The 25,284-nt window shown below is 54.9% G+C and overlaps 1 protein-coding gene across 6 annotated transcripts in view; it reads left to right on the top strand.

Annotated features, from left to right (window-relative positions):
- SFI1 (SFI1 centrin binding protein) overlaps positions 1-25,284 on the top strand; it is a 36,933-nt gene that overhangs the window by 10,846 nt on the left and 803 nt on the right. For 5 of the 6 annotated variants that reach the window (XM_081966586.1, XM_081966587.1, XM_081966588.1 and 2 more), the window contains 23 exons: positions 369-518; positions 1,421-1,491; positions 1,851-1,943; positions 2,780-2,877; positions 3,567-3,633; positions 4,763-4,893; positions 6,268-6,349; positions 6,701-6,879; positions 7,822-7,897; positions 9,097-9,192; positions 10,351-10,427; positions 10,598-10,700; positions 10,896-10,992; positions 12,299-12,459; positions 12,732-12,806; positions 13,011-13,085; positions 16,097-16,273; positions 16,456-16,685; positions 17,653-17,745; positions 18,576-18,801; positions 19,034-19,166; positions 23,151-23,250; positions 24,178-24,277. In XM_081966586.1, coding sequence (XP_081822712.1) covers positions 369-518; positions 1,421-1,491; positions 1,851-1,943; positions 2,780-2,877; positions 3,567-3,633; positions 4,763-4,893; positions 6,268-6,349; positions 6,701-6,879; positions 7,822-7,897; positions 9,097-9,192; positions 10,351-10,427; positions 10,598-10,700; positions 10,896-10,992; positions 12,299-12,459; positions 12,732-12,806; positions 13,011-13,085; positions 16,097-16,273; positions 16,456-16,685; positions 17,653-17,745; positions 18,576-18,801; positions 19,034-19,166; positions 23,151-23,250; positions 24,178-24,277 — 2,690 coding nt within the window. The remainder of the gene's footprint in view (positions 1-368; positions 519-1,420; positions 1,492-1,850; positions 1,944-2,779; positions 2,878-3,566; positions 3,634-4,762; positions 4,894-6,267; positions 6,350-6,700; positions 6,880-7,821; positions 7,898-9,096; positions 9,193-10,350; positions 10,428-10,597; positions 10,701-10,895; positions 10,993-12,298; positions 12,460-12,731; positions 12,807-13,010; positions 13,086-16,096; positions 16,274-16,455; positions 16,686-17,652; positions 17,746-18,575; positions 18,802-19,033; positions 19,167-23,150; positions 23,251-24,177; positions 24,278-25,284) is intronic. The other variant, XR_014176472.1, reaches the window with a different exon arrangement.

Genomic DNA, 25,284 nt, shown 5'->3' with positions numbered 1-25,284 from the left:
CAGTTCTCACACTTGCGACCATTGCAGCATCCCCATGGCCACGGGATGAAGCCTGGGCTGCTTGGCGACTGGTTCGCACTTATGACGGTTGCAGTGTCCTTGAATCACGTGTTCCCCTTTTGCGACCTTCTGACAAGCAGTCAGTGGGGAAGCCAGATTCACTTAACAACCGTGTGACTAACTTAACAACTGCAAGGATTCACGTGATTCAGCTGCGCCAAGGAAGGTCATAAAGTGGGGCAAAAGTCCCTGCCCTCTCTGGCTTAGCCAGATAAATTCTGGGCTCCGTTGTGGTGGCCACTGGAGGAGCTTCTGTCTCAGGAGAAGGTCTCCCTCCCCTCTGAGGTCCTGCCGTTCTCTTTCCCCAGGGCTGGCATCGCAGCACCATCATGCCCAGCTCCTCCGCTGGCACTTCTCGGCCTGGCAGCTGGCGTGGAAGCACAAGAAGCAGTCGGAGCACCTCGCCCAGCAGGCGGCTGGCACAGCTCTGCGAAGGGCATTTGCCCAGTGGAAGCTCTGTATCCGCCCCTGGGCTCTCCTGCTGCTGGAGGTCCGAACCCCCACAAAGCCCCTCAACGTTTGTGTGTGAGCTCCCTTTGGAAAGGAGGCCTGCATGGAGGGTCTACAGAAGAAAACAACCCTCCAGTTGGGTAGAAAAAGCGAGATTCACCCGAGTTATTTAAATTGGCAATTTCTGATAGGGGTTAACCTTAATCCTCGTGGTGAGATGAGGAGCAAACAAATGTAATAATGAAGTAGGAACGTACATGAAGGAAAGCCGCAGGCAAAGGCTGGGGTTTGGCTCCAGGGAGCCTTCCTAGAATCTCTTTGGCTGGTGCAGGTGTGCAGGAGGCCCATTGGAGGGTCCGCTCTTTTTGAGAAGCCTTTTCCCCCAGGGGTACCTGCCGCCTTCCCTGTTGGCCTTTCACGGTGGTTGAAAGTCCCTGGGGCTGTTGGGGGGATGGACCTTCGGAGGCAAATCTTAACCGATGCTGCTTTCATTTTTGGTGCAAATTGCCTGGAGTCCCATGTAAAGAACACATTAGAACAGGGGTCCCCATCCCCCACTCTGCAGCCCATTTGGAACCGGGCTAAGCGATGGGCGAGTGCGCAAGGCTTCCTTTGCGCATGCGCAGGGGCTCAGTAGCACGAGTGGAACTCTCCCCCTGCCACAGGTCCATGGAGCCAGGAAGGAAGGTTGGGGGCCACTGCATCAGGAGCCCCAGGATAGATGACAGAAGGGCCACTGTCTCCTAACTCGGACAGTGACCGAGGCGTCCATCCTGTTTGGACGATGAGGATAAGGGGAAGCCGTGCTTGAGCCACACTGGTTCATCTTCCGAGACGTTGCATTCCTCCTCTGAGGGATAGAGCAGCTGCAGGTAGTCCAATCCGTTGCACTTCTTAACCCGTCCGTCAGACGTGGCCTTGTGTGCTGAAGAAGCAGAGCATTACCGGCTGGCTCAAAGCCACCATAACCGTCGTCTGCTGGTAAGAGCCTGGTGGTTTCTCGGGGAAAAGGCTGGAGGCTTCGGCCTCTTGTGGGTGGCTGGATGAGCTGCTTGGCCTGCTGCATCCAGGCGGGAAGGATGCGGGTTCTACTCTGCATTCTGGCAGGCCATGGCTAATGATCTTGGGCACTTGCAGCGCCACTAAGTGGAGAAGATCCCCCAGGCTCTGTGCTCAGCACGCACGCACGCACTCCCCCCCCCCCCGCTGCAATGGCTCACCTGCTTCTTTTGGCCTCAGCAGTTGTGCTTTCACGAAGGACGCACAGGAGGGGCTGTTCCAGAAGTGCGCCTTCCCTGCACCTGGAACTGAGGCCAGCTGTTTTTCCCCACTTTTCACAGAGTTGTGGGTTCCATGCCTTGCGAAGGAACATCCGGGAGGCTTCCCTCAAGCAAGTCAGAAGAAACCTGGCTTGTCAGCAGCACCGGGTGACGGTGAGTACGACTTCTCCCCCTGCGGCATCTGTGCTGGCCTCAGCACCCACCCTGAATGGGACACCTGTGCGCGGTTGAGTTTTTCTGCCATGCAGGAAACTTGGGGGGGGGGGGGGGGACGACACACGACAAATTGCAGACTGCAACTGGGTTGTTCTTAGATCACATTTTATGCATCTGTACAAATTTAAAACCTGAATAATGTAAACAGTAATTATTAAATTTATGGGTGATGATGACAAAGAAATGAAAATGGTGGATGGTTTTGTCTTCGTGGGCTTGAATCTGGAGATGGTTACGAAGGGCACCAGGGGCTTCCAGAGGAAGGCAGTTAACAGTCCCAAGCCAAACAGAGGCGGATTGCTTCCCTGACAGCAGAGATCAGTAAGCACACAAGTTGGGCGCAAACCCTAAGCAGATCCTGCTCTGGGAAAAGGGGGATCCTTACCAGCACGGAGGAAAGCAGGCAGAGGGGAAGAGAGGAGAGAAGGCGGATGGATAGATGGGATCCAAGAGCCCTTAGAGAGCCTGAATCGACAGAGAAAGGGACTATGGTTGAGCCCAGCTTGATGGCACCTGACCGAGGGACTTTTCCAAGAATTGGGGTACCTCGCTCTGATTGGGGAGGGCCCAGGAAAGGGGTGAGGGAAAACAAAATGTTCGTTATATGGAAGGTAGAGCTGGATGAGAGGTAAGGGTGATCCGCTCTTCCCTGGGACCCAAATTCAGTCCCAGGTGGCAACTGCAGATGTTTGGTGACACCCCCCCCTCCCTCTCTCCCTGCATCTTGTGAATGGAGTGAACTATTTATCTGCTGCCCCTTCTCTCCTCTCCAGCTCACATCCAGGTTCTGGGCCTGCTGGAGGTCTCGTCTGGAGCAGAAGGAGGATGAGCTGCACCGTCCCCTGATCCTGGCAGCCACTTCTCACCACAGGTGCTGCCGAGTGGCCCGTGGCACTCTCTCTCTCTCTCTCTCTCCTCTCTCTGTCTCTCTCTCTCTCTGTCTCTCTCTCTCTCTCTCTCTCTCTCTCGTGCCAGCGAGGCTCCGCCTATGAAGGGTGGGGAGGGGGGGATGGCTGGGGATGAGCCGGTTTCCCTCTGGCTTGCTTACGTGCTGTTGCACTGTGGCAGTGAGAGAGAATCGAGTTCCTTGTGAAAATCCTGCACAGCGTCAGAGAAGGGGGAAGGCAGGGCTGGAGAGCATCCCCTGCGTGGAGGTCACTCCTGCCTGGCGTGTGGGGTTCGCCCTTGAGGGCATCAAATTGTGCGTGCCTTTTCTCCGCAGCGAGGCCCCCGACGGACTAGAGTAGTTACTAGTTCTTCCCGTAAACCGGCTTGTTGAAAATCGTAGGTCTGGGGTGTGGAAGGATTTGGGTCCCAGCTCCGGCCAACCCTAGATTGACCCTGAAGCCTTTGGTCAGCAGCTCCAACCGCTGAGTTTTTGGGGCACTAACAAAAAACAGAGATGCCACATAAGCCCAGAGGCATCACATTGGCCCCACCCTTGCAAGTTGGGGTTTACTCATCCTCTGCTTTGCTGTGCCGTTCAGTTTGGCCCAGGGAAAACCCTCCCTGGCGCTGAGCATCCAGACCCTCGGCTGAAGTGCCCCTTTTGCCTTCCAGGCGGAGGCTGCTGCGGAGGTCTCTGCGGACCTGGAGAGAGGGAGCCTGCGGGGAAAGATGGCGGAAGGTGAGGCACAGAGACAGAAGCCCCGAGTGCCAGTCACCACGTGGGACGGAGGGAGCCCTGAACTTCAATCAGGGTCCAAGACTGATGGCTCCTTCCCTCCCTCCCTTCCCTTTCCTTTGGCCCTTTCTCTGTCAAAGGCTCCCAGGAGAGGGTTTGTAGAGGGCTTAAAAGCCAGGGGGGCCCCGTCCTCAGATGTTAAAAGGAGCCCTGGGGGGGGAGGAGATAGGTTGGGGGAGGGGAGCTGGAAGCAGGACTTCCTCACTGATTTTCTGATTGGCCCAAAGAGTCGCTCCAAGGGCCTGCGGTCTCCGTGGGAGGCTGGGCAGTGGCCGTCTGCTTGTGGCGCCTCAAGCAGCAAGGCCTGGGGAGGCCGAAGAGGGACACCCACCAGCCCCAGGCCGTCCTCTGCTCCCGGCACTTGGGAGGGTTCGGCAAGGAGCCCCCCCCCCCCCCCCAAGCGCCAGGCGTGGCCTGATTGAGTCCACGGAGGATGTGGAGGGACAGTTTTCCCACAGCTTAGACTGGAAGACGCTCAGCCAGTGAGGGGGAAAGTCAGAAAACGCCTCACTTGTCGTGCCGCATGTCACACGCATGCAAGTGTACGCACACTCATCTCTAGACAAAAGAGGAACAATTCATAACAAAGAGTTATTTAAATTTAAATTAAATTAATAAATGTAAATATTTTTCAAGCTGCGGCTCAGGATCGCAGGAGGCCTGAAAACCTCAGAGAATGCTCTTGCGTGGCCTCCCAGCCTCCCAAATGAGCAGAGAAGCATCTCCAATTCTCTCCTGCTTTTTGGAGGCTCCAGAGGCTGCGTGAGAGCAGGGCCCCTTGCACGGTTTCCAGAGGTTTCCAGAGGCCTGACATGTCTCCAAAAATGACATGATGTGCCACCTGTGACGCCTGTTTCTTAGGTTCCCCACCACTGTGCTAAGCAACCGATCCTGGGCCCCCAAGGCAAGGAACTGCTAAGAGCCTTCGAGGGGGCAAAGCTCAAGGCCTGGAAAGGCCGTCTGTGTGGGCATCTCCCACTTGAGTTACGTGGTTTGGTTGGCTGATGATTCCTGCCAGGAGGCCCTGGTGGAGGATCAAACGTTCCCATTAAGACCCTCTTTTTGTCTTCAGTTCCAGTGGGCCAAAGCCGAGCAGCATCGTGGGGCCGTGATCTTGTCTGCTGCCTTCCAGGCCTGGGAGCTGTTCAAGGACCACCAGCTCTGGTGGAGGGAGATGAACGGGGTGGCCGCCAGCTACCACAGGTGGGCTGGCTGGCTGGCTGCAGCCTCTCGCTTAGGGGCGAGGGAGCCCCCCGTTTCTTGCTTGCCTGATGCGGATCTTGGCCTCGTCTTCTCTTGAGGCGCCAGGAGCAAAGCTAGGAAAGGTTTGCAGCTCAGTCATGGATCCCAGGGGTGCTGAATGAGAGAAGCTGTGGAGAGGACCCATCCTTGGTGTTACAAGCTCTAGAAAGGACCTCAGAGATTGCAAACCCCCTCCAAGTCTGTGTGGGATCTGCTCTCGCTTTTGAGTCAGATTCAACACAGCCTCTGTTTGAACTCTTTTCACACCATTTCATGAGGCAGCTTCTCCCTCTGTTGCCTCTTTTCCCTAACCCCTAACCCTGTTTCCTTGTTGGTTCTGGTCTGAGACCCCTGAAGAGCTCTGGCATAGCTCTCCGCAGCCGCCTGCGCTGCACGCTAAATGTACCCCCTCCCTTCATCCAGTCTTTGCCAGTTTTGGGTTCCAGGCCTTCCCCACATTGATAGCCGTCCTCTGAGCGCCCTGCAGTTTGTCACCGTACTGCTTGGGTGGTGGGGCCAGAATTGGACCCAGAATTCTGGGGGGGGGGTCGGGGGGTGTGCTGAGCAAGTCAAGGGAGGGGAGGGGGACCGTTGCTTCCCATGCCCTGCACCCTGTGTGCCTTTTTGCCCAGAGCCCAACACCCTTTTCCTTATTAGACCCCGTGTGAGACTCCTGCAGTCTACTAAAACTTCCCAATCTTTTCTGCCTCTGGAGCCGCCAAGCCCCTCCTAGACTTCTGCCTTCCCTTTTCTTTTCTCCCCCGATGTAGGACTTTGTCCCGTGTCATCTCCCCCCCCCCCAATAGTTTATCCTCATTTTAGTCCACAATTTGAGGTTGTCTTGGGTCATTTTGAAACTTGCAAAGTTTAGAACTTGGGTGTGAGAAACAGGGAGAACGTGAGTTCTGGTATTCCCATGTGGGGCTTGTAAGGCAGCTGGGGGAACTTAAGCCAGTCACTTTCTCTGGCACTAGCAAGCCATTACTGGATAAACATGCCAAGAAAACTGCAAGGGATTCATCCCAACAATTGCCAGAGTCAAAAATTGGCTGGAAGGTATCTCCCCCCCCTCAAAAAAACCCCCCTCTACTTACCCTCCTCCTTTGTTAGCCCCCTGGGGCCACGTCCTGCAAAGGAAACGAGGAGGGGGCCCCTGAGTCAGTGTTGCCGCAGCTCCGCCTGTCAGGATGCTGCTCCTTCAGGCCGGCTCTGGCTTCCCTCCGGCTGCTGCTTCGCCTTTTGTACGCTCAGCCCCGCAGGCCTCCAGATTGTGGGCTGCAGAGACCCCCAGAGCCCTGGCTGCTCTCGGGCATCTGACGCTGCGCTCTTCCACAGGGAGACGTGGACCAGGAGAGTCTTTGCGCAGTGGTTGTTGAGGCAGCGCGAGCACCAGGAGGGACGGGCGGCAGAGAAGATGGTAAGGGCGCCTTCGGCTGGGGTGGCTTCTCTGCACGGCTGCCCCACTGAGACTGAGTCCGGCCAGGCCTCTCCGCCCATCGTTGGCTCCTCAGTCTCGGTGTTGTGGGCCCGGATCTCAAAGGGGGGCTTATTCTGGGCACAGAGCAACCCAGATGGCCTCCCTTCTGGTCCTGAGCTTGGCCTCCCTTCTGCTGAGCACCAGAGGCTTCCTCTGCTTGCTTGCTTGGGTCCCTGACCCTCCACCCCCACCCTCAGCGTTCTGCCACCTGAAGCCAAGAGGCTGCCAAGGAAACGGTCCCAGGGCAGCCCAGCCACAGTCCCCCCCCCCCTCTGGCCTCTCTGCTTGCAGGCAACGCTGCATGCTGGACGGCGGCTGTTGTCCCAGTTCTGGGGCCATTGGCACAGGGCCACCCTGGCCTGCCTGGAAGAGCAAGAGGGCGTCTCCTTGGCCAAGGGGCATCACCAGCACCAGCTCCTTCGGGCCACTTTGCACCTCTGGAGGGAGAATGTCTGGGAAATGAAGAGAGGGTAAGAACCCAGGCAGGGCAGTGCAAACGACAGCCGCGTTCCCGAACGGCTGTGGGCTCCCCGGTTTTGTCTCTCGGTGGCCTCGATCTGACGGCTGTGCCCCGAAACGGCCTCTGTGGGGGTCTCACCAAATGCCTGTGGGTGGGGTGATAGGGGACAAAGAGGCTCCCTCCCCCCCCTCTTCCGTCCTCTCTCCCAGATTTCTCCCTCTGGGTCCTGCTTGGGGGGCAGAAGGAAGCGCCTCGTTCTGAGTTTCTGAGAAAGGTTGCAGGGGCGCTTTGGAGCCCAGGGACATTCTTGGCAAAAGAGGGAGCTGACCTGGAATGAGGAAGTGGTGCAAAGGAGCCGGGGTGGCAGGTCTCCCGCCTGGAGCTGCTTGGGGCTTCAGAGGGGGTTTGGGTCCCACCGTTGCTCAAGGCCTAATGGCAGAGGCTCCTGGCGGGGGTTCCTGAGGGCTGGGTCTTTGCAGCCAAACAGGAGAGGCCTGACGTGGTCACTGCTTGAATTGGGGGGGGGGGAGTGGCGGTGATGCTCCCTCCTGGGCGCATGGCTGATCTTCCACAATGAAAGGGAGCCAAGAACAGAGAGGGTGGCAATGCCAGTTTTGCTCCAGCTGAGCTTCTCCTCTAAGGTAGGGCTGGGCAGGTCCATCTTTATCTTCCCAAGGCTCCCACCATTGTCTCCCGGAAGACGGAGGGATTGGCTGCGTTTCCAGGGGTGAATCATTCAGAATAGCAGAGTCAGAAGAGACCTTGGAGGTCTTCTAGTCTGACCCCCTGCTCAAGCAAGAGATGCCCTTCAACTGAGTGGGTCTCGGCTTTTGCGGGGCTTCAGAGGCCCCATCCCCCAGGCTAAAATCTGGGTTCCTTCCCTCGTGACACGCCCGTCTCTCGGCCAAGGACCTCCTGCCACCCAAACCGGGGTCTCCTCTGCTTCTTCCAGGCGGGCAAAGGAGGCAGCGGCCTTGCGCTTCCGTTCTGAGAAGCTCCTGTGGCATTCGTGGAGGAAGTGGCGACAGGTGAGAGAGCCACGGAGGCTCCCCGTGGAAACCAGCCCTCAGGAGCACAGGAGGGGCCGGGGGGGGGGGGCAGGAATTAAGGCAGAAGCTGGCTGCTGGGATCCGGAACCTTTCCCTGCTGTTACGTATTCTGCCAACAGGAGGAGCCAGATTGTTTGTGGGTGGGTGGGTGGGGGTGGGGGCAAGAGGCTGGCTCTGGAAACCGCTTAGAGGCGGCATAGAAATGCTTTTGCTCTTGCTAATATGGCTGCAATGCCTTAAGAGCAGCGTCTGGGGAATTCTGGGAGTTGAAGTCCGGACATCTTCAAGTTGAGGAACGCTGCCTTAAGAGGCTCTATTGTGGCCACAGGGGCTTCCTTTGAGCCCCCCCCCCTCGCCCCCCCCCCCCAAGATGAAAGCTGTGAGCCTTTGGAGGTGCTCTTTTGCGACAGGCCCCAGGATGCCACGGGAGGCATTTGGGAGAGGCAGGGAGGTTTCCTGTTGCCCAAAGGAGAAGGAAGTCTTCTTTTCATGGCTGGGGAGCATCTCATTCTCTTTAAAAAGGAGAGAAGATGAGAGGAATGTTCAAACGAATCCTGTTTTCATAATCAAACTTGCATATGAAACTGATATACGGATAACGGGTTGGTAGAGATGCTACTTCCCCCCACATGCTTCCCTCATGCGCGCACACACACACACACACGCACACGCACACACGACCCCTGCTGTGCCTCCCTTGCACCCCTACGCCCCCTCCCTCCCCAAGCCTCGGCACGCCTGCCCTGCCTCCTTGTGGACCCTCCCCCATCTGAGGGCAGCCCCTTCCCTGTTCCCCACCCACCAAACCATTTGTTCTGGGGTGACTGTGGGCTGCTTGTCTTGACGGAGTTCTGCTCCTAGGCTGCCATTGTTCACTGCCTTCGCTTTGGACGTCCAGCACTGGAAGGGTTCGAGCCTGGAAGGAGCCGGGGGGGGGGGGGCCTCCTAGTGGAAACCCCTCCCCCCGTGCATTCAAAAGAGGGGGGCCAGGAGAGCAAGAGATGCTAGGGACACGTCTGTGCACCTCCCGTAGGGAGAAGTGCGACTCAGTTTTCAGCCCCCAATGGCTGCTTTGCAGAAAGCGCTCTCTGTCTCTCTGTCTCTCGGTCTGTCTCTGCATGTTATCTGGTTTCTGGACCGTCCCTGCAAGTCCTCTCCAGGCTCCTTTTCCCTTCCAGTACCAGATGCAGAAGTCTGAGAAGTGGAAGAAGACGGCCCGAGCCGAGGGCCACTACCAGCAGGTCTTGCTGGGAAGGGTCCTGAGCGCTTGGAAGGTAGGATGCCCGGCCCCCCCAGAGCATCTGCTGGCTGCAGTTGAACCGAGGGAGGGGTTTCTCCCCCTTGTGGAGAGAATGAGGGCCTGTCCCCCTCTGCAAGCTCTGATTGGGAGGCTGGAAGGCTGAGCCGACTCCTGGGTGGGGGTGGGGGCAGGGGTGGGGGGTGTCGTAAGTGGCTTGGAAATCGCTCCAACCAAAGGAAGCTTAGAAGTTGGGACAAAGTGGAAAAAAGGAGTGAGGCAGAATAGAAACGGCAGAAGAAGAAAAAAATATCACTGAGGCAGTTACTTAAAAGAGAAAAGAAAATTTCCGACAAAAATTGAAGACTCACCTGTTTCGATTAGCTGGCCTGGCATAATTATAATTGTGACAACTGTTACCTCCTGGAAACATATTCTTACCTGGTTATTTATAGGGTACGGTTTTAAATTTAACTGATTTTAGGGTTTTTAGAACCAGATTTATATTCTTCCGTACAGTTCTTTTTCAATTTTAACCTCCTCCTTATGTGTATTTATATCTGTATTTATATTTGTATTTGATACTTATTGTTTGTGGTGTGGACTGTACACCGCCCCGAGTCCTTTTCGGGAGAGGGGGCGGTCTAGAAATTTGAAGGGAAAAAAAAAAAACTTCCATCCAACAATGGAGGGGGCTCACCGGGGGTTCTCGGTTAATGCCTCTCCAGACTTATAACGGTGCTGAGCAGGTGGCGGCAGTTGTTCTGAGCAGGCCTTGTCCTTCGGTTGTCACAGCATCCCATGGTCGCCCAGTCGCCACCCGTGACCTCCCCTGCCAGCCTCACACACAGGGCAGAGTCAGTGAGGAAGCCGGCGGGAGGTCACGATCCTGTCAGGTCCTCGCTTAACAACGGCAGCCAGCACTGCTGGAACGGCTGTCACTTAGTGGTGTGGTCTCAGGGTTTGTCAGGGCCCTGAACTGCTTGGATGAAAAGGCCTGGAGGACCCGGACGTTTCTGCCCTCGGAGGCCATTGAGTTGGAGCAACTGAAGGGGGGTTTCTCTTTTCTTGGTGCTCAAGTGGGGGTGGGGTCTCTGCCCCAACGGTGTGAGACATTCAGGCCCTCCCCAGGCAGAGAAGAGGCTTCGTGGGGGAAGTTTTCACAGAGAAGAACCGGGGCCTCCTCTCCTTCCAGGCCTACCAGACGAGCGTCCAGGGGGTCCTTCACCAGGTGGCCCAGAAGGAGAGGGACCACAGGCGGCAGCTGCTGCGGTAATTCCCCCTCCCCCCCCGACTTGCTCTGGCAGTGCTGGGGATGCCCCTTCCTCAGCCGGCCGGGGCCCCCTGGGGCAGCGTGAAGGGGGCCCTGGGGCCAGTCTCCCCGAAGATCAGGCCGTGATCTGTGGGGGGACAAAGCTCCAGGGCCTCTCTGGTTTTCCCAGGCAGGTGCTGCGATCCTGGAAGGGCAAGACGGCTGAGCTCAGGCAGGAGGCAGAGGCGGCCAGGCTGGCCGGGCATCTTCACAGGCGGCTCCTTCTCTCCAAGGTCAGCCCAGGGAAGGGAGACGTTGGCTTTCCGGCCACCTGCCCCTCCCCCCCTCACCACTCGGGGTGGGCTTTGGTGAAGTCCAGAGGGAGGGAAGCTCAGTCAGCAGCTGTGGTGGGGGTCTTGGGGTGCTTTCTCCCCACGAGATAAAATGTGGCCCTGGGAATATTCAAGCCCCCCGTTTTCTCAGCGCAGGTGCTCTTCCAGTGGAGGGAGGCGGCTGCGCTGCGGGCCAATCGCCGGGAAAAGGTGGCGGCGGCTGTGAAGGAGGCCCAGAGGCAATTGCAGACAGGTGAGGGGGAATTCTTTCAGTTGTGGCACCTTTTTGGCAGCCGTGCCCTCTCCCACTTGCTAGGGGTGGAGGGACACCAGTGCCCAGCAAGGAGCTTGAAGTCCTTCTTTATTACAGGGCAGGTTTCCTCCTCTGTCTGTGTGTGTGTGGGGGGGAGAGGATGTGGTGGCCGAAGGCTTTGCAGAACGAGAGTCGTTTCTCCATTTCAGTCCAGCTGGGATTTGGGGCTGGGTCTCCATCGTCCGGGTCATGGTTGCCCCCAAGGGGCTTTTCCAAAAGACACCTGGGCTTTTTTAGTTTCCTTCCCTGGAAACGTTCTGCTTGTCATTCAGGGAGCTTTAGAACTTCAGTAGAACTGAAGAAGCTTCTTGGATGAGAAGCGAAACATTTTTTAAGGAAAAAAATCAAAGTCCAGTTGCCTTTTGGAAAAGCGCCTCTGGAACACCTGGGTCAGGAGTTCACAGCTGCCGTGTTGGCCTACTAGAAGACACCCCAGGAGAAAAACATCTGCCTTCAGTGATGGTCATCGTAGCTTCGCATTGCATCTTTTGCCAGCTTGACATCAGCAACAGTGGGAGGGGGGGAGATTGGAATAGGGGGCTGGGGGGGGGTTGTGTTTGAAGCAGAGGGGAGCACAAGGGCAGCCAAAGGAATGGGGAGATGGGAAAGGCATCGGTCCCTTCCCAAAACAACCTGAGAACTTGTCATTGGACAATAGGGAACGGGGGGGGGGGGGAGTTCATTGCATCACAGATTCTGCCCGTCTCCTCTGTGACCGCTGTGTTCTCAGCAGGGTCCACTCTTGGCAGAAGAAACGAGCCAGGGGTTTTTCTCCTTTGCTAATTAAACTAAGTGGGCTGGAGGACAGGAGGCAGCTCAACTGATGCTTGGTGCTCAGGCCCAGGAATCCTTGGCGAGCCCATCCCTATGAGCGGAGGCTGCTCTGGGGCTTGGCTTGTGCACGGATGAAGCTTCTGGAGGGAAGGACTGGATCCCCAGCCGCCACTTGCTCTTCCCTTCCCCCATAGCTAGGCTGGCAGCGGGGTGACACCAGCTGGGCACAGGGCAGAGTCCTGGAAGGGGCCACCCGGGGCTTCCCACGCTGTTTCTACTGCAGGGGTTTCCAACCTGACAACTTTAAGACTTTTTAGACTTCAACTCCCAGAATCCCCCCAGGACTGACTGGGGAATTCTGGGAGCTGAAACCGCTAAGGTTGGGCATCCCTGCTCTAACGGCCTTCCCAGCCAAGGAGGGAGGAGGGGCGGGGGGCTGTCACAGCAGCCGAGTCCTCCTTCCTCCCTGCAGGGAGGCTGCGAGGACTGTTTCTCCGCTGGAGGGGGGCTTCTGCCGACAGTGCCCATCAGAGGGGGCGGCTCACCGTGGCAGCCGAGCACCACCGGAGGCAGCTGCTCAGCCGGTGCCTGGAGAGGTGGAAGCAAGATCATCTCAGCCGCCTGAGGGTCATGGTGAGCCTCCCATGATGCCGGTTCCCCTCCCAGGATGAGGAGACCCCCTCTTTTGGGGAAGGGAGGCTAGGGGAGAGTCCTCTGGTCAAGGGTGGCCTTTCCATTGGGTTAGGGTTTCGGCTTCCACTGGGGGGGCAGGGGGGATCCATTTGGGGGCTGGGAGGGAATGAAGCTGAGATTACCGTCTGCATTTGGGGAAAGCAGCCGTAGCAGCCCTCACCCCTCTCCAGGCGGGGAGGGGGTTTCAGATTGTGCTCCCCACCCCTCCGTAGCTCCTGCAGAGACAAGGGGAGCAGCTGCTGGCCCGGAGACTTTCTGCAGCCGCCTTTGCTTCATGGACGGTGCAGGTGAGCTTGGAGGTGCCCCCCCCCTCTTTGGCTCCCTTCCACACAGGGCAGGAAGAGGCTGAGGCTGGGCAGAAGTGGAGGAGGTTTCCTGGGGTGAGGAGGGAGGGCCCCTTCCCCTTTGGCCTTGCAGCCAGCGGAGGACTTCTTTGGTGGATGCTGGCGGTCAACGTGGCCATTCGGCCCTCTTTCTTTCTGGGCCTGCAGCTGGCGGACAGACGGCGAGAGCAGCAGCAGACCACACGAGCCCTCTGGCACTGGTCCCGGGCCCTCCAGCAGAAGGTCAGTCTTGGCCCTGTGAGTCCCCATCCGCAGCCCACTTAGCTCGGAACCGCTGACTGTGGCGCCCCCCCTCCCTGTCTCCCCTTCCAGCCCCAGGTGTAGTCCTGAGAGGCTGAAGAGAGGAGGCGGGTGTGCTTCGGGCATTGGGTTTCAGGCGTCTGTTGCTTTTCCAAAAGGCTCCTGGACTTGGTGTTTTTCTTTGAAAATGTTTCCCTCCTCATGCAAGAAGCTTCACCAGATCAGAAGAAGCTTCTTGGACGAGAAGCGAAATGTTTTCAAGGAAAAAAACGAAGAAAGTCCAGTTGCCTTTAGGGACCTCCATAACCTGGATGATTGGGAATCTCTGTAGATTCTGGACTCAGAACCAGCCCGAATTCCAGCTGGAATGGAAAGGAGAAGCCTTTTTCTCAAATGCTACATTTCATGATGCAGGGAATCTTGAGTCTGTTTCGCCCTTGGAGGGAGGAGAGGCAGCACTCGCCACCCACAAACCCACCAGAGAGCCACAGAAGTCCTCTTCCACTTTGGTGATGCTTTTCCCTCTTAATGTTTCTTTAAAAATTAGGTGTCAGTAGAGTACAATAGAGAATACTATAGAACACCATAGAATAGAATAGAGAGGGAAGGGACCTTGTAGGTCATCTAGTCCAACCTCCCGCCTGCCCAAGCAGGAGACCCTACCCCATTTCTGACAGATGGCAGTCCAGTCTCTTCTTGAAAGCTTCCAGAGATGAAGCTCCCACAACGTCTGAATAATAGAATAGTAACAGATTAAAAGAGTTGGAAGGTACCTTATAGGTCATCTAGTCCAACCCGCTGCCCAAACAGGAGCCCCTACACCATTTCAGACAGATTGCAGTCCAGTCTCTTCTTGAAATCCTCCAGGGATGAAGCTCCCACAACTTCCGAAGGCAACTTCTGTCCCATGGGTTGATTGTTCTCACTGTCAGAAAATTCCTCCTTCTTTCCAGGTTGAATCTCTCCTTGGTCCGTTTCCATCCATTCTTCCTTGTCTGGCCTTCAGGTGCCTTGGAGAATAGCTTGACCCCCTCCTCTCTGTGGCAGCCCCTCAAATATTGGAAGACTGCTCTCCTGTCTCCCCTGGTCCTTCTCTTCCCTAGACTAGCCAGGCCCAGTTCCTGCAACCGTTCTTCATATGTTTTAGCCTCCAGTCCCCTCATCATCACTGAATGGTTGTAAAGCTGTACGATTATGCTATGCTGTCTGCATCAAAGAAGAAATCCAGATAAAGAAAGAACATGGCAAAAAGAAATGGAACAGGAAACAGAAGATAAGCCTTTAAAAAGAAATCAAAAAGCAACTAAACAAAAGTTAAAGCATCTGCATTCCACCCAGTTCTGAATGTAAAAGAAAAAAGCAGGATATTGAAATGATGTAACTATTTGGTCAGTTTCCATCTGGTTGATGACCCTCTATTGTGAATGTTGCACAATTTCTTTCAAGTTGTGTATTGTTAGGTTTCTAAATGTTTAATGTAGCAAGCTCTTCATTGAGAGCTTTTCCTACCTCCAACAAGGTTAACGTTGCAGGCAGGGATTTATCAGCCTGCCAAACAGATAAGAATCTTGCAACACTCTGCTGTGAAACCCCAGGAAGCAGCCTCCCTAATCTTCTCACCCGTGTACCTTGAGCATCGGTGTTCAACAGGTGATAGCAACACGTACAAAGGCCACATCCTGTCTAGTGTTGTGGAGTAGCAATTCTGCAGCCAATGAGTAAAGGAGGCCAAAGGTAAAGAGAAGAGTCTACGCAGCAACAGATGTTGGGTCTGCCAAGGCAGAGGCTGCCCAGGCAGCCTAAAACAAGACTCTGCTTCTCCGGGATTTAAGCCTGTGGTCTCGCACGTACAAAGACCTTCGGCTCCCTGGAGGGGCTTTTGAAACACAGGCTGCTCTCTTCTTTAGCCTCTGAAGAGATCCACAGAGTTGAAAGGGACCTTGTAGGTCATCTAGTCCAACCCCCCCCCCCCCCAAACCAGAAGTAACTACACCATTTCTGACAGAGGGCAGTCCAATTTCTTCTTGAAAGTCTCAAGTGATGAAGCTCCCACAACTTCTGAGTGCAACTTCTGCTCCATGGGTTAATTGTTCTCACGGTCAGAAAATTCTTTCTAGTTCAGTTTCCATCCATGATTCCTCGTCTGGCCTTGAGTTGCTTTGGAAAATAGCCTGACCCCCTCCTCTCTGGGGCAGCCCCTCAAATATTGGAAGAGGCTCTCCTGTCTCCCCTGGTCCTTCTCTTCCCTAGACTGGCCAGGCCCAGTTCCTGCAACCGTTCATCGGATGTTTTAGCCTCCAGTCCCTTCATCATCCTGGTTGCTCTTCTCTGCACTCTTTCTAGAGTCTCCACATCTTTTTACACCGTGGAGTCCAAAGCTGGATGCAGAATTCTAGGTGTGGCCTTGCCAAGGCAACACAAAGGTAGCACTCCTTCTTTGCATGATCTTGATTGCATCCTTCCGCCTCAAACATCTTGACTTGAGTTTCCTCCTATACGTGACTTCTCTGCTTTTCTCCCTCCAGAGTCTTCAAAATTAGAGGGATGGGAAGCTAGAAGGGTGTAGCTGTTCTTCAGAACCAGATTCTGTCCAGTGTAGGAACCGCCTGGTTCTTCATTTCTAGAGTTGGTCCATCTGGTTTCCTCGTGGCCATCAATTTCTGCTCTCAGGGCTCAGTCAAGCTGTCTGATGGGGCATCCCACTTGGAAGAACCTCTCCCTGCCCACTGGCTGCCTCTCTCTCTCTCAGGATGAGACTCAGAAAAGAGGAGGAATGCCCTTGGAATGACTGTCCTTCAGGGCTCCCAGAGCAAAGCCTTGGTTGCAAGCAGGACAACTCCCACCCCGCTAGGAGAGCTTCTTTGCACAGGCTGGCCAGGGGTTTTTCCCCCAGCCAGCGTGGCACTCTGGGAGTTCTTCCTCTCTTTGGGGCACCGGAAAGCGAGTGAGGGAAATGCCGGTCTCCAGGCTGCCCTGCTCTGTCTCGGCTGCAGGTGCTGAGCGCCTGGCGAGGCTTCGTGCAGGAGCAGCTGCGGAAGAAGGGACGGCTGGCACGGGCGGCCGAGAGCTACCAGGCGGAGCTGCTGCGCGAGGGTGTCTGCCGCATCCTAAGATACGTGGCTACCGTGAAGCAGCACCGAGGGTGCTTGCAAGCCCAGCATCAGCTGCAGGTGAAGCCGGAGCCCGGCTGGCAAGCGCATCTCTCCCTCCCACCACAGGGCCAGGGGATTTGGGTGTGGTCCCTGCCCAGGCTGATTGGGGCGGAGGGGAGGGGGCTTCTGCTTGGGGCAGGCTTTTCATTCCTGGGACCGGAGTGCCAGCAAGACCGGTCCTTCCTGCTCTCTGCTTGCAGGCCGCCTGTCAGCGTCACCACTTGGTCTACCGCTGTGCCATGATATGGAAGCAGAAGGCTCTTTCCCGAAAGCCCAGCCTGGCACTTTCAGGTGTTCCCGCCAAGAAGCATGTGACTTTCGAGGTGCCAAGGCTGGGCCACGTCCCTCCTGATGTTCCCAGGGGACAGGCCAACCTTCCCGGTGTGCCAAGGGACTGTCACGCTGCTGGAGATTCCATCCTCTCAGATTTGTGAGTCAGAAATCAGAGAATGGAAGAGTTGGATGGGTCCTCAGAGACCATCTAGTCTAACCCCTGTCCAGTGTAGAATTCCACTCTTGGAGACTCCACATTTCCTGCAAAGGAGAGTCCACTGCCTCAGATCCGTTAAGGAGCAGCTCCTGCAGGAAAGCCCTGGAAACTTCTAATTTAAAGCCATTAAAGCCTCCCCTTGAACAGTTCTGTGGATGGACGTGCTCCCCCATCTTCCCCGCATCTCCTTTCCCCCAAGCTGGAGACCCTCAGGGCCCTTCTCATCACAGCTCCAGTTTGCCAGCTCCTTCCTAAATTGCCCTGCCCAGAACTGGACCCTGGAAGCTCCCTGCCACATCCCTCTTGTAGACGGGAGAGGAGCGGTGCCTTCCCTTAGTTGGGATCCTGTACTTTGGTTCAGGCTGCCAAGGACTGGATTTTTCTGCAGCTGCATCACTCAGTTTGCTCCGATTTGGCTTGCAAGGTGCATATTCACGGGATGCAGTTTCCCCTGCGAAGGAGGAGCAAGAGAAGAGCTGAGACAGAAGGCTTCCCCTGTGCCCAGAGCCTCCGAGCCCCTTCCTCCAGCTTTCACTCTGAGAGGGGAGGGATGCCCCCTCTCGAGGCCTCCGGGTGTCCTGCTTGGGCCATCTGCCATGAATCGCTGGGCTGTTGGTGGGCCTCAGAGCTGCAGCTCAGAGGAGGCAGAAGGGCTGTTTGGCATTAAGGTGGCCTTTGGGAGTTGCCTTCCTCCACGGCCTTTTCCTTAACCTGGGCTGGGCATTGCCTTCCCTCCTGGCCTCTTTGCCCCCCCCTCCTCCTCCCATAGTCCTGGATAAAAGGCCTGGGGGGTGGAGGAGGAGAGCTTGGGCAACCCAGCATTGGGCAAAGCCGCTTTGCCTGTGTCCTGCTGGTGGGCAGCTGCCCCGGGGATGCCAAGCAAACAGTACTTTACTCCTGCCCACAGATTCACGGCTCGGCAGGTGAGGCTGCAGCCTCGTAGACCCGATTTCCTGATACCATTTCCTGAGAAAAGGGGGCTGCCGCATGCAGGGAAGTGGTAAGTGGACAACAAGAACAGCAGCAAGCGTCGGAACAGGTTTCTGGCCCTCATGAGTTAGTCTCTTTTCTGTAATTCTTGTTGGGCCTGGCTACACATTGATTTGGGTCCAAAGTTCAGGTGCACGCAAACATTTGGGCAACCCAGTTAAAATGTATGTTCCAGGGAAACTGCAAAGATATCGTAATGGTATGTGGGAAAGACCTTGGAGGACGGGTGAACAGTCAGATAAGGGAGGACACTGCCCACACCTGCATAATGGGTGGAGAAAGGGGCATCTTTTTGCAAATGCCAGCATGGGCTTCCTCTTGAGGTGCGGTCAGACTGACAGGGTGGCCAGAGTGACTCTGACTCACCACCCCAAGACCAGCCTTCCGATTGCAGCTCTGATCAGGATCTGTATCGTAGCCAAATTCAGCCATGTGAATACATTTGTTCCAACCTTCCAAGTGGCAGAATCCCAGCTTCCTCATTAGATAAGCCACTTTATGATGGTTAAATTAGAACTTGCTAAATGATAACACACGAACAAATCACGATCAATTGGGCTGCATCACTCTGTTCAGGGACCAGCATCCCTGGCCGATTTCCAAGGAAGGTTTGTCACTGGACAGGAAGCCCCCGGCCAGCACTGGATGTGCCCGAGGGAAGGGGACAGTTATCAGCAGAGACCTCTTGTGTGCGTGCGTGCAGTGTTTTGGGTGTGATGGCTTTGCTTCCAGCTGTGGTAAAAAGACCTGGGAAAGGCATAAGCATACATGAATAGAAGTTTTAGGAAAAACACTGAGTATTTATACAAAAACTAGCAAATCTTTCTCCCCCCTCCGCAGGCTGGAAAGCTCCGCTGGTTTTGCTCAGCCAATGGCAGCAGGCCCCCTCCTGCCTGCCCCCCCCAGCATCGACCCTTCACCGTCCCCTTTCAGTGGCTGCGGTGACCCTTCTGGTTCCTTTCCCAAACCTGGCCCCCCTCCCCCCAGGAGTCCTTGGCTTCACGGCCCCACCAGTGCTGCCCCAGAGCTGCAGCCCCCCTCCTCCTTCACGCTGGGGACAAAGAGGGCAAGTGTCGAGGCGCTGAGCATCTGGAAAGCAGCATCTCCCGCTCTGCTGCTCCCCCTGGCCTCTTGAGTTTTTTGGGGGTGGGGGTGGCTTGGGGTCTGGATTGTGGGGTTCCGTGGTCCAGAGGCTGATGGCCAAGGAACTCAATCCAGGGCCCTCCTGGAGGCTTCAGGTGGACCAGCGAGCCCAGTTCAGAGCCACAGGTGTGATGGTCCCTTTTGCCCTTCCCCAGCCCTCCCTCAGCCCTCCGGCTGCAGCCCCTGGCAAGGAGAGGCCAACGGTGGTCTCAAGGGGGCCTTTGCTGGCCCCCGAAGATTTTACGAGAGGAAGAAGAAGAAGGAGCCCTCCTCTTTGCGGAAAAGCAGGTAGGGCTGGAATTCTGCTACCCTTTCAGAAGAAAGGTTCTCCATGCTGGCTTCATCAAAGGGATGGGTGGCCAATGAGGGGGAGATTCTGGACAGAGAGAGGCAGGAATCCTTAAATAAGCAAAGAAACATCCCTTAAGTCCTCTGAGAGGCAGGATGGTGCTTGGAAGAGACTCGGGCAGATGCCTTCCTGATTCACCAGGAGGGGGCGCTACAGCCAGTCAGGCTGGCAAGATGCCATCACCAGAGCCAATCTCAACAGAGCCGAGTTCGAGTCTTCCTGCAGATTTGAGTTTCTGATCTGGCTTAGGATGGAGCTGCTCCTTGGGAGGCCGTAATTGGAGGGGCATTTGAATTGGGTTGGAGCCGCCTTCGTTTGCGGGTGGGGGTGGGTCCCTCTGGCTGAGCGGTGCTTGTGATCGGCCTCATAGGACAGTCTACGGATCCACACCCCCAAAGCAGTGAGCAGGGCCAGCTGCAGGAGACCCTTACTAGCAGGAGTAGCCTCTGCCGCCTCTGGTTGGATGAGCGAATCTTGCCTGAATTCATAGGATTTGAGCTTAGCAAAGGAAGAGACCCGGCTGAAGACCGACTGGTCAAGGGTGGGATGTCACCTTCTTGGAAATTCCTCTCTGGGTTCTTGATCTTCCACCAGCCGTGGTCCTAAGATAGGAGAAGGGGAGGTGATTCTCAGGTACCCTCCGGTGGCTCCGGTGGGACAGGCTGTGAGTTCCTCTCTGTCAGGGTGTGAATTCCGCCCTGTATTTAACGAGGGGATGAGCCGTGGCTTCTCCTTGAAGTATACTTGATAATTAAGCAGAATAAACCGGAGATATATTCTAAACAAAACATTTTATTGTAAAGAAAGTAAAAATACAAACTTACTAGCTAACAGTTACATTTTGGCAGAGTTCCTGCCTACCTCCTTGGCAGGCGAACAAAAGAACAAAGAAGGCGAAATAATAATGATGAAAGAATGTGGAAGAATGTGTGTACATGCGCAGTTGAGTTTAGTGATAAGAGTCAGATCAGTCTACCGTATGTCTTAGAGTTGAAGCACAGCTGGCAAACCAAAAACGCAGTGACGCTCTCTTTGAGGCCGGGCTGCAGAGGCAAGTTGAGCGTCCCCTCATGTGCCACCTAAGGGGCTGCATGGCAGGATCACTTTCTGGGATGCCAGAACTGTTCAGAAAAGTTCAGAAGTTGTGGGAGCTTCATCCCTGGAAGCTTTCAAGAGGAGACTGTCAGAAATGGTGCAGGGTCTCCTGCTTGGCCTACAAGGTCCCTTCCCCAACTCTGTTAACCTGTGAACGGACCTCTGCACTGGTGTTGGGAGTGGCGCTGGCAGATGGTGCTGGGCAACTTCAACTTCCTCGCTCTGGGAGAGAATTCCAGGAAGGCTTAGCAATGTCTGCTCATCGTGGTGCCAATGGCATCCGTCGGCCCATCAGCCATTGGTCTGAGCTTGACATCAGCACAACATTAAGCGATCTGACTGTGGAGGCTGTGATGGTTAGTCCATTGGGCCACAACCCTCCTCCGATTTGCCTGAATGGTCCAGAGGGATTTCTGAGGGGGGTGAGAAGCGTCTCAATATGGAACTCAGTTCCGAGGAGGAGGAGCTGGTTGGTCTCTGGTGCCTGGAGGCCAGACTGCCTAGCACCCAAGCGGCTGCTCTCCCCTGCAGGTTCCGGACAGTTCCTTGGCTGAGGAACCCCAGGAGACGGAGCAGCAGAAGGGGCTGGAGTCCTTCTTGACCACATAAAGTACATACGCCATGATGGAGCTTTTCCCTTTTCCCACTCTTACTACATTGAGCAAAGAATACCTGATTCAGGGGTGAAATGCTACCGGCCGCTTTGCCCAAACCAGTAGTAAAAAAATGCTTAACAACGTTTTAAAAAGTTCTGACGGCCAGCTGTGCTGTGCAATGGTAGGAACTTTTTTTTAACATTGTTGGTCTGTTTTTGCTCCCAGGAAGCTTCCCTGAGGCCTGGTAGACCAAAAAGGGGGGGGGGTGCTGCAAAATAGAGAGAGGGGGAGGGAGGGAGGGAAAAAGGAGAGGGGGGAGGACCTTGAAAGAGCACAGCAATCCAGGGCTGGAAGGGATCTGGAGGTCATCTAGTCCAACCCCCTGCTCCAGCAGGACATTGTTAAAGTGAGTTTCTGTCTTTTGACCCCCCCAGTCACATGACTACATAGCCACGCCCACCCAGTCACATGTCTCCCCACCCCCCAAAAGCCATGGCCACAGAACCGGTAGCAAAAAAGTTTTAGATTTCACCACTGACCTGATTAGCCCTTAGCTGCTCTCTTCTGGGAGGCGAGCCTTGAGAGTCCCTGCAGGGCTGCCTTCACATGTCTGTGCAATGGGTTGTCTAAAAAAAACCTGCACACATTTTCTCAGGCCTGGACTCTGGACGATGCCTGATGAAATGGGGAAGCTTCCTTGGGATTCTTTGTGATTTGGTGATTAGGAGCAAGCAGTGCGCAGAATGGGCCCAGTCACCTGTGGGCTGGATCTGGGCCCAACCTGGCTTCTACGTGAGGTTGTGTGAAGGAAAATTCAGGAAAAATGTCAGCGCTTAAAAGGGCAGTTTCAGTGGTTGGTGCCAGAGGGCCTCTCCAGGAAAACAGGGAGTCATTGGAGTCATTAGCCCGTTTGGAGTGAAATATTTCTCATGCCCAGTTAGCCAGGAATGCTTGGGAATCTTGACCCTGTGCCTGGGAGGTGTGTGGGAATGGATGGGAGCAACTGAATGAATCCTGGCAAGGCAGAGGTAGTGCTTGTCCCGAAATTGTCTGGTCTTTTCTCCCCTTGTAGTTCTGGATGGAACTCCAGAGAAAGGAGGCCTGTGACCCAGAGATAATCCTGGCCTTGTGGCTACCCTTAAGAGAGCCACCTGGACCCCACAGCCACGGGACAGCACCAACCTCAACTCCACCTGGCAGTAGTTTCCCAGGTTTCCTCAGCACTTCTAGGGTGGGCTACTGAAGTGTGCTGCAGGTGGGGGCCATTTGGAAGCTGCAGTCAGAACAGAACACACACACACACATTCGTGAATGAGAACCATTAAGCGTGGCACCAAGCTTGCCTAAGTTTCCAAGATCCATAGATGGCTTGGCAATCTTAACCCGGTGCCTGGAAGGTGTGTGGGAATGGATGGGAGCAACTGAATGAATCCTGGCAAGGCAGAGGTAGTGCTTGTCCCGAAATTGTCTGGTCTTTTCTGCTCTATGGCTGGTCTATGGCTTGGCACCAGATCTGCCTTTTCTGCTTAGGGGTCCAAGACCACGTGAGAAGCTGAGGAAGAACGGGGGATAGAAGGGAAGGGATGGGAGTAGAACAGATGATGTCTCTGTCAGTGTCCATCCTACGGAGTTTCTTGACCCAGAATGGAAACCGTGATTGGTAGTTTTGAGGTGGGGTAGTCAAGAGGAGATTGTTCTGGAGAGCATCTAGTTGATGGCTGTTTTTACTGGATAAACCATTGCATTTAGGGGGGGGGGGTATTGTTGGATTGTGTGTAAACCACCAGAGTCCATGTGGAATCAGCAGAATGCAAGTCTTACGATTAGCTCCTTTCCCAAACATGCTTTTCATCCCCCCTTTTAGAAAAAATGTCATTTCATGTGTCAGGGAAGCTCAACCCAATCCAGTCTAAGAAAGAAAGCAGCAGAAATTCTGAAATAGGCATTTGATGCTTCATAAGCATGGCAGGGACTTGACTTTTGCGGAGGAAAACCTTATGAATTTGAGGGTATCAGCCGTTTAGCCTTTCAAGTCGAACGTTGGGTTGGTCTTGATAGGAGGAACAATCCGATCCTGTTTCATCCTGACAGCTCCTCTCATACCTGATGAAGGAGACTGGGAAAGAGATCAATCTGCCGAAATTTTGCCAAGTTCCAGAGACAATTTCTAGAAGGAAAGTGGAATGGGAAAATTGTTCCAAACGCTAAGCCAGTGACTTCTTTTTGTTTTAGAAACCAAGCGAGGAAAGACGGAAATTCAGCCGCTGGAGGATGAGCTCCAATGTATTGGGCAAAAGATGCAGGATTACTACAGCCAGCAGCAGGAACTGAAGTGGGTCCCCAAAATGCCTTTCGGTCCCAATTCAGGGGCCGGTTTCTGCTTTGCAGAAGAGTCTAAACCAGGAGGACCCCTCGGCTGTGGAGGATGGTCATGAAAGCCTCCTCCTCCTCCTCCCTGGCCCTGGTGAAGTTACCTAATTTGGGTGATGAAACGCCTGCATAAATACAGCCAATCTCAGAGAGCCCCTCAGGCCTGTGGAGCTGGGAGGCTGGGTGGATGCTGCAGAGCATGGCCTCCTCTGCCCTGCCTTGCGCGACCTGCTGCCTTCTCCTTGCCCCTTCAGAGGTGCTGGGGGCATCTGTTGGGAAGCAGGGCTCTGGGGAGGAGGAAGGGCCGGGGGGGGGCAAGCTGGGGTTCTTTGATGGATTGGGGGGGAGAGGGGCTATAGTTCTCCCACCAAGGAAGGGTCCAACCCAGCCCGACCTGCCATGAAGAGTCAGCCCCTTTTCCCTCTCCTGTTCCCTGTGAGGGGGCACTGAAGTGGGGCTGGTTGTCACCCAGGTTCCTTGTGAAGCCAAGTTGGTGTTGGGTGGAAGTCATGCTCCAGGGGGATATTCATGGAAGGCAGTGGCTCTGTGTGTGGGGGGGAGGGGGGCTGCCTAGCCTTCCGAGAAGATTGGAAACCAAGGCCCATTTGAGGGCGGCTGGGCCGGTTCTGTTGGTGGAGGCCCAGGAGCCTCCCGGATAGCCGGTGTTCATCTCGGAAGGGGTTTTGCCATCCAGCTTCCTTCTATTTCCTATTTTTTTCTTTTACTGTTTCTAATCAAGGGCTTGTTTTCTGTTGTTACTTTCATTTAAAAACACAAAACAATCACATCAGCTGTCAGAGAACAATGGATGGGAGCACTTTGGGCACTTGGCCTGTCGCACCGGCTGCTTCTCTGCAAGAACAATGAACCATCTTCGCTTGGCTTTTAGGTTCTGCCAGCGACAGGAGCGGCTTCTTAGCAAGTGGCTGGAACTGAGAGGAGTTGGGGAATCCTCCGATGCGCAGGAGATCCGCGAGAAGCTGGGCCAGGTATCATCTGGAGGCCTCTGGGGTCACTGACAGCCAGGCAGAGCAAATGCTGCAATGCTTCAGCTTCTTCAAGAGGGGAGGAAAGGAGCCTGGCAACCCCCCCCCCAACCCCCCAAGACACCTTCTGCCTTTGGCAGTTCTCCTGGTTTCTTTTCTGTAGTTCTAGCACTGAGCATTGGAGACTCACCTTTACCTTCATAGATTTTAAAGGCAAGTCGGCAAAAATAGCACAGGTGAAAACTGGGACATTGTAGGAATTGCAGGAGCTGTTACTAAGACAAAATTGTTTTGTGCCTTTTCCTATCACAGCAGAATATCCTGATTTTCTTAGTGTCCATATAATGTATCCCCAGATCTGGATTTTCTAGCAGAAATTGCTATGCTGAACCTGTTAATCAGTTTCAGAATCCAGAAAATTGGCAGCTGCATCGTAATTCACAGGTTGCTTAGCACCCTCACATGCCTTTCCACGGTATTTGCAAACAAGAGAAATTATGGTTGATCTTGGTTAGACACAAGCCTAAAGTTGAGACCAGTATTTCTCAACTTTGGCAGCTTGAAGACATGTGGACTTCAACTCCCAGAATTCCCAGCAAGTGTAAGAGTTGAAATCGGCTTATCTCAAAAGTACCAATGTTGAGATCCATTGGCTCAGACTCATGAAACTGGGGGGAACATAACAAGTCATCTGGTCCAAGCTCTCTACTCTCGTGGGGGATTCACTGGACCCTCAGGCAAATGGCCATTCAGCCCGTTCTAAGACTTCCAGCAAGAGAGCCCAGGGCCCCTTCCTCTGGCTCCTTGTCAGCTCATACAGTCCAGAGGTTTCTCCTGGTGTGGAGCCTGGACCTCCTTCCTTGCAACTTTAATCCTTGCTCTTGTCCTACCAGAGGTGGCAGAGGGCGAGAAAAAAAAGCCCATTGCCATCTCTGGGCGATACCTTCAGATACCTAAAGATTGCTACCATATCTGGTCGTCTGTAGATGAGACACACTCACGTTCTTCAT

Source organism: Natrix helvetica (assembly GCF_964273705.1).
Source record: "Natrix helvetica genome assembly, chromosome: 14".
Classification (NCBI taxonomy): Eukaryota; Metazoa; Chordata; class Lepidosauria; order Squamata; family Natricidae; genus Natrix; species Natrix helvetica.
This window is presented reverse-complemented; position numbering and strand designations above follow the sequence as displayed.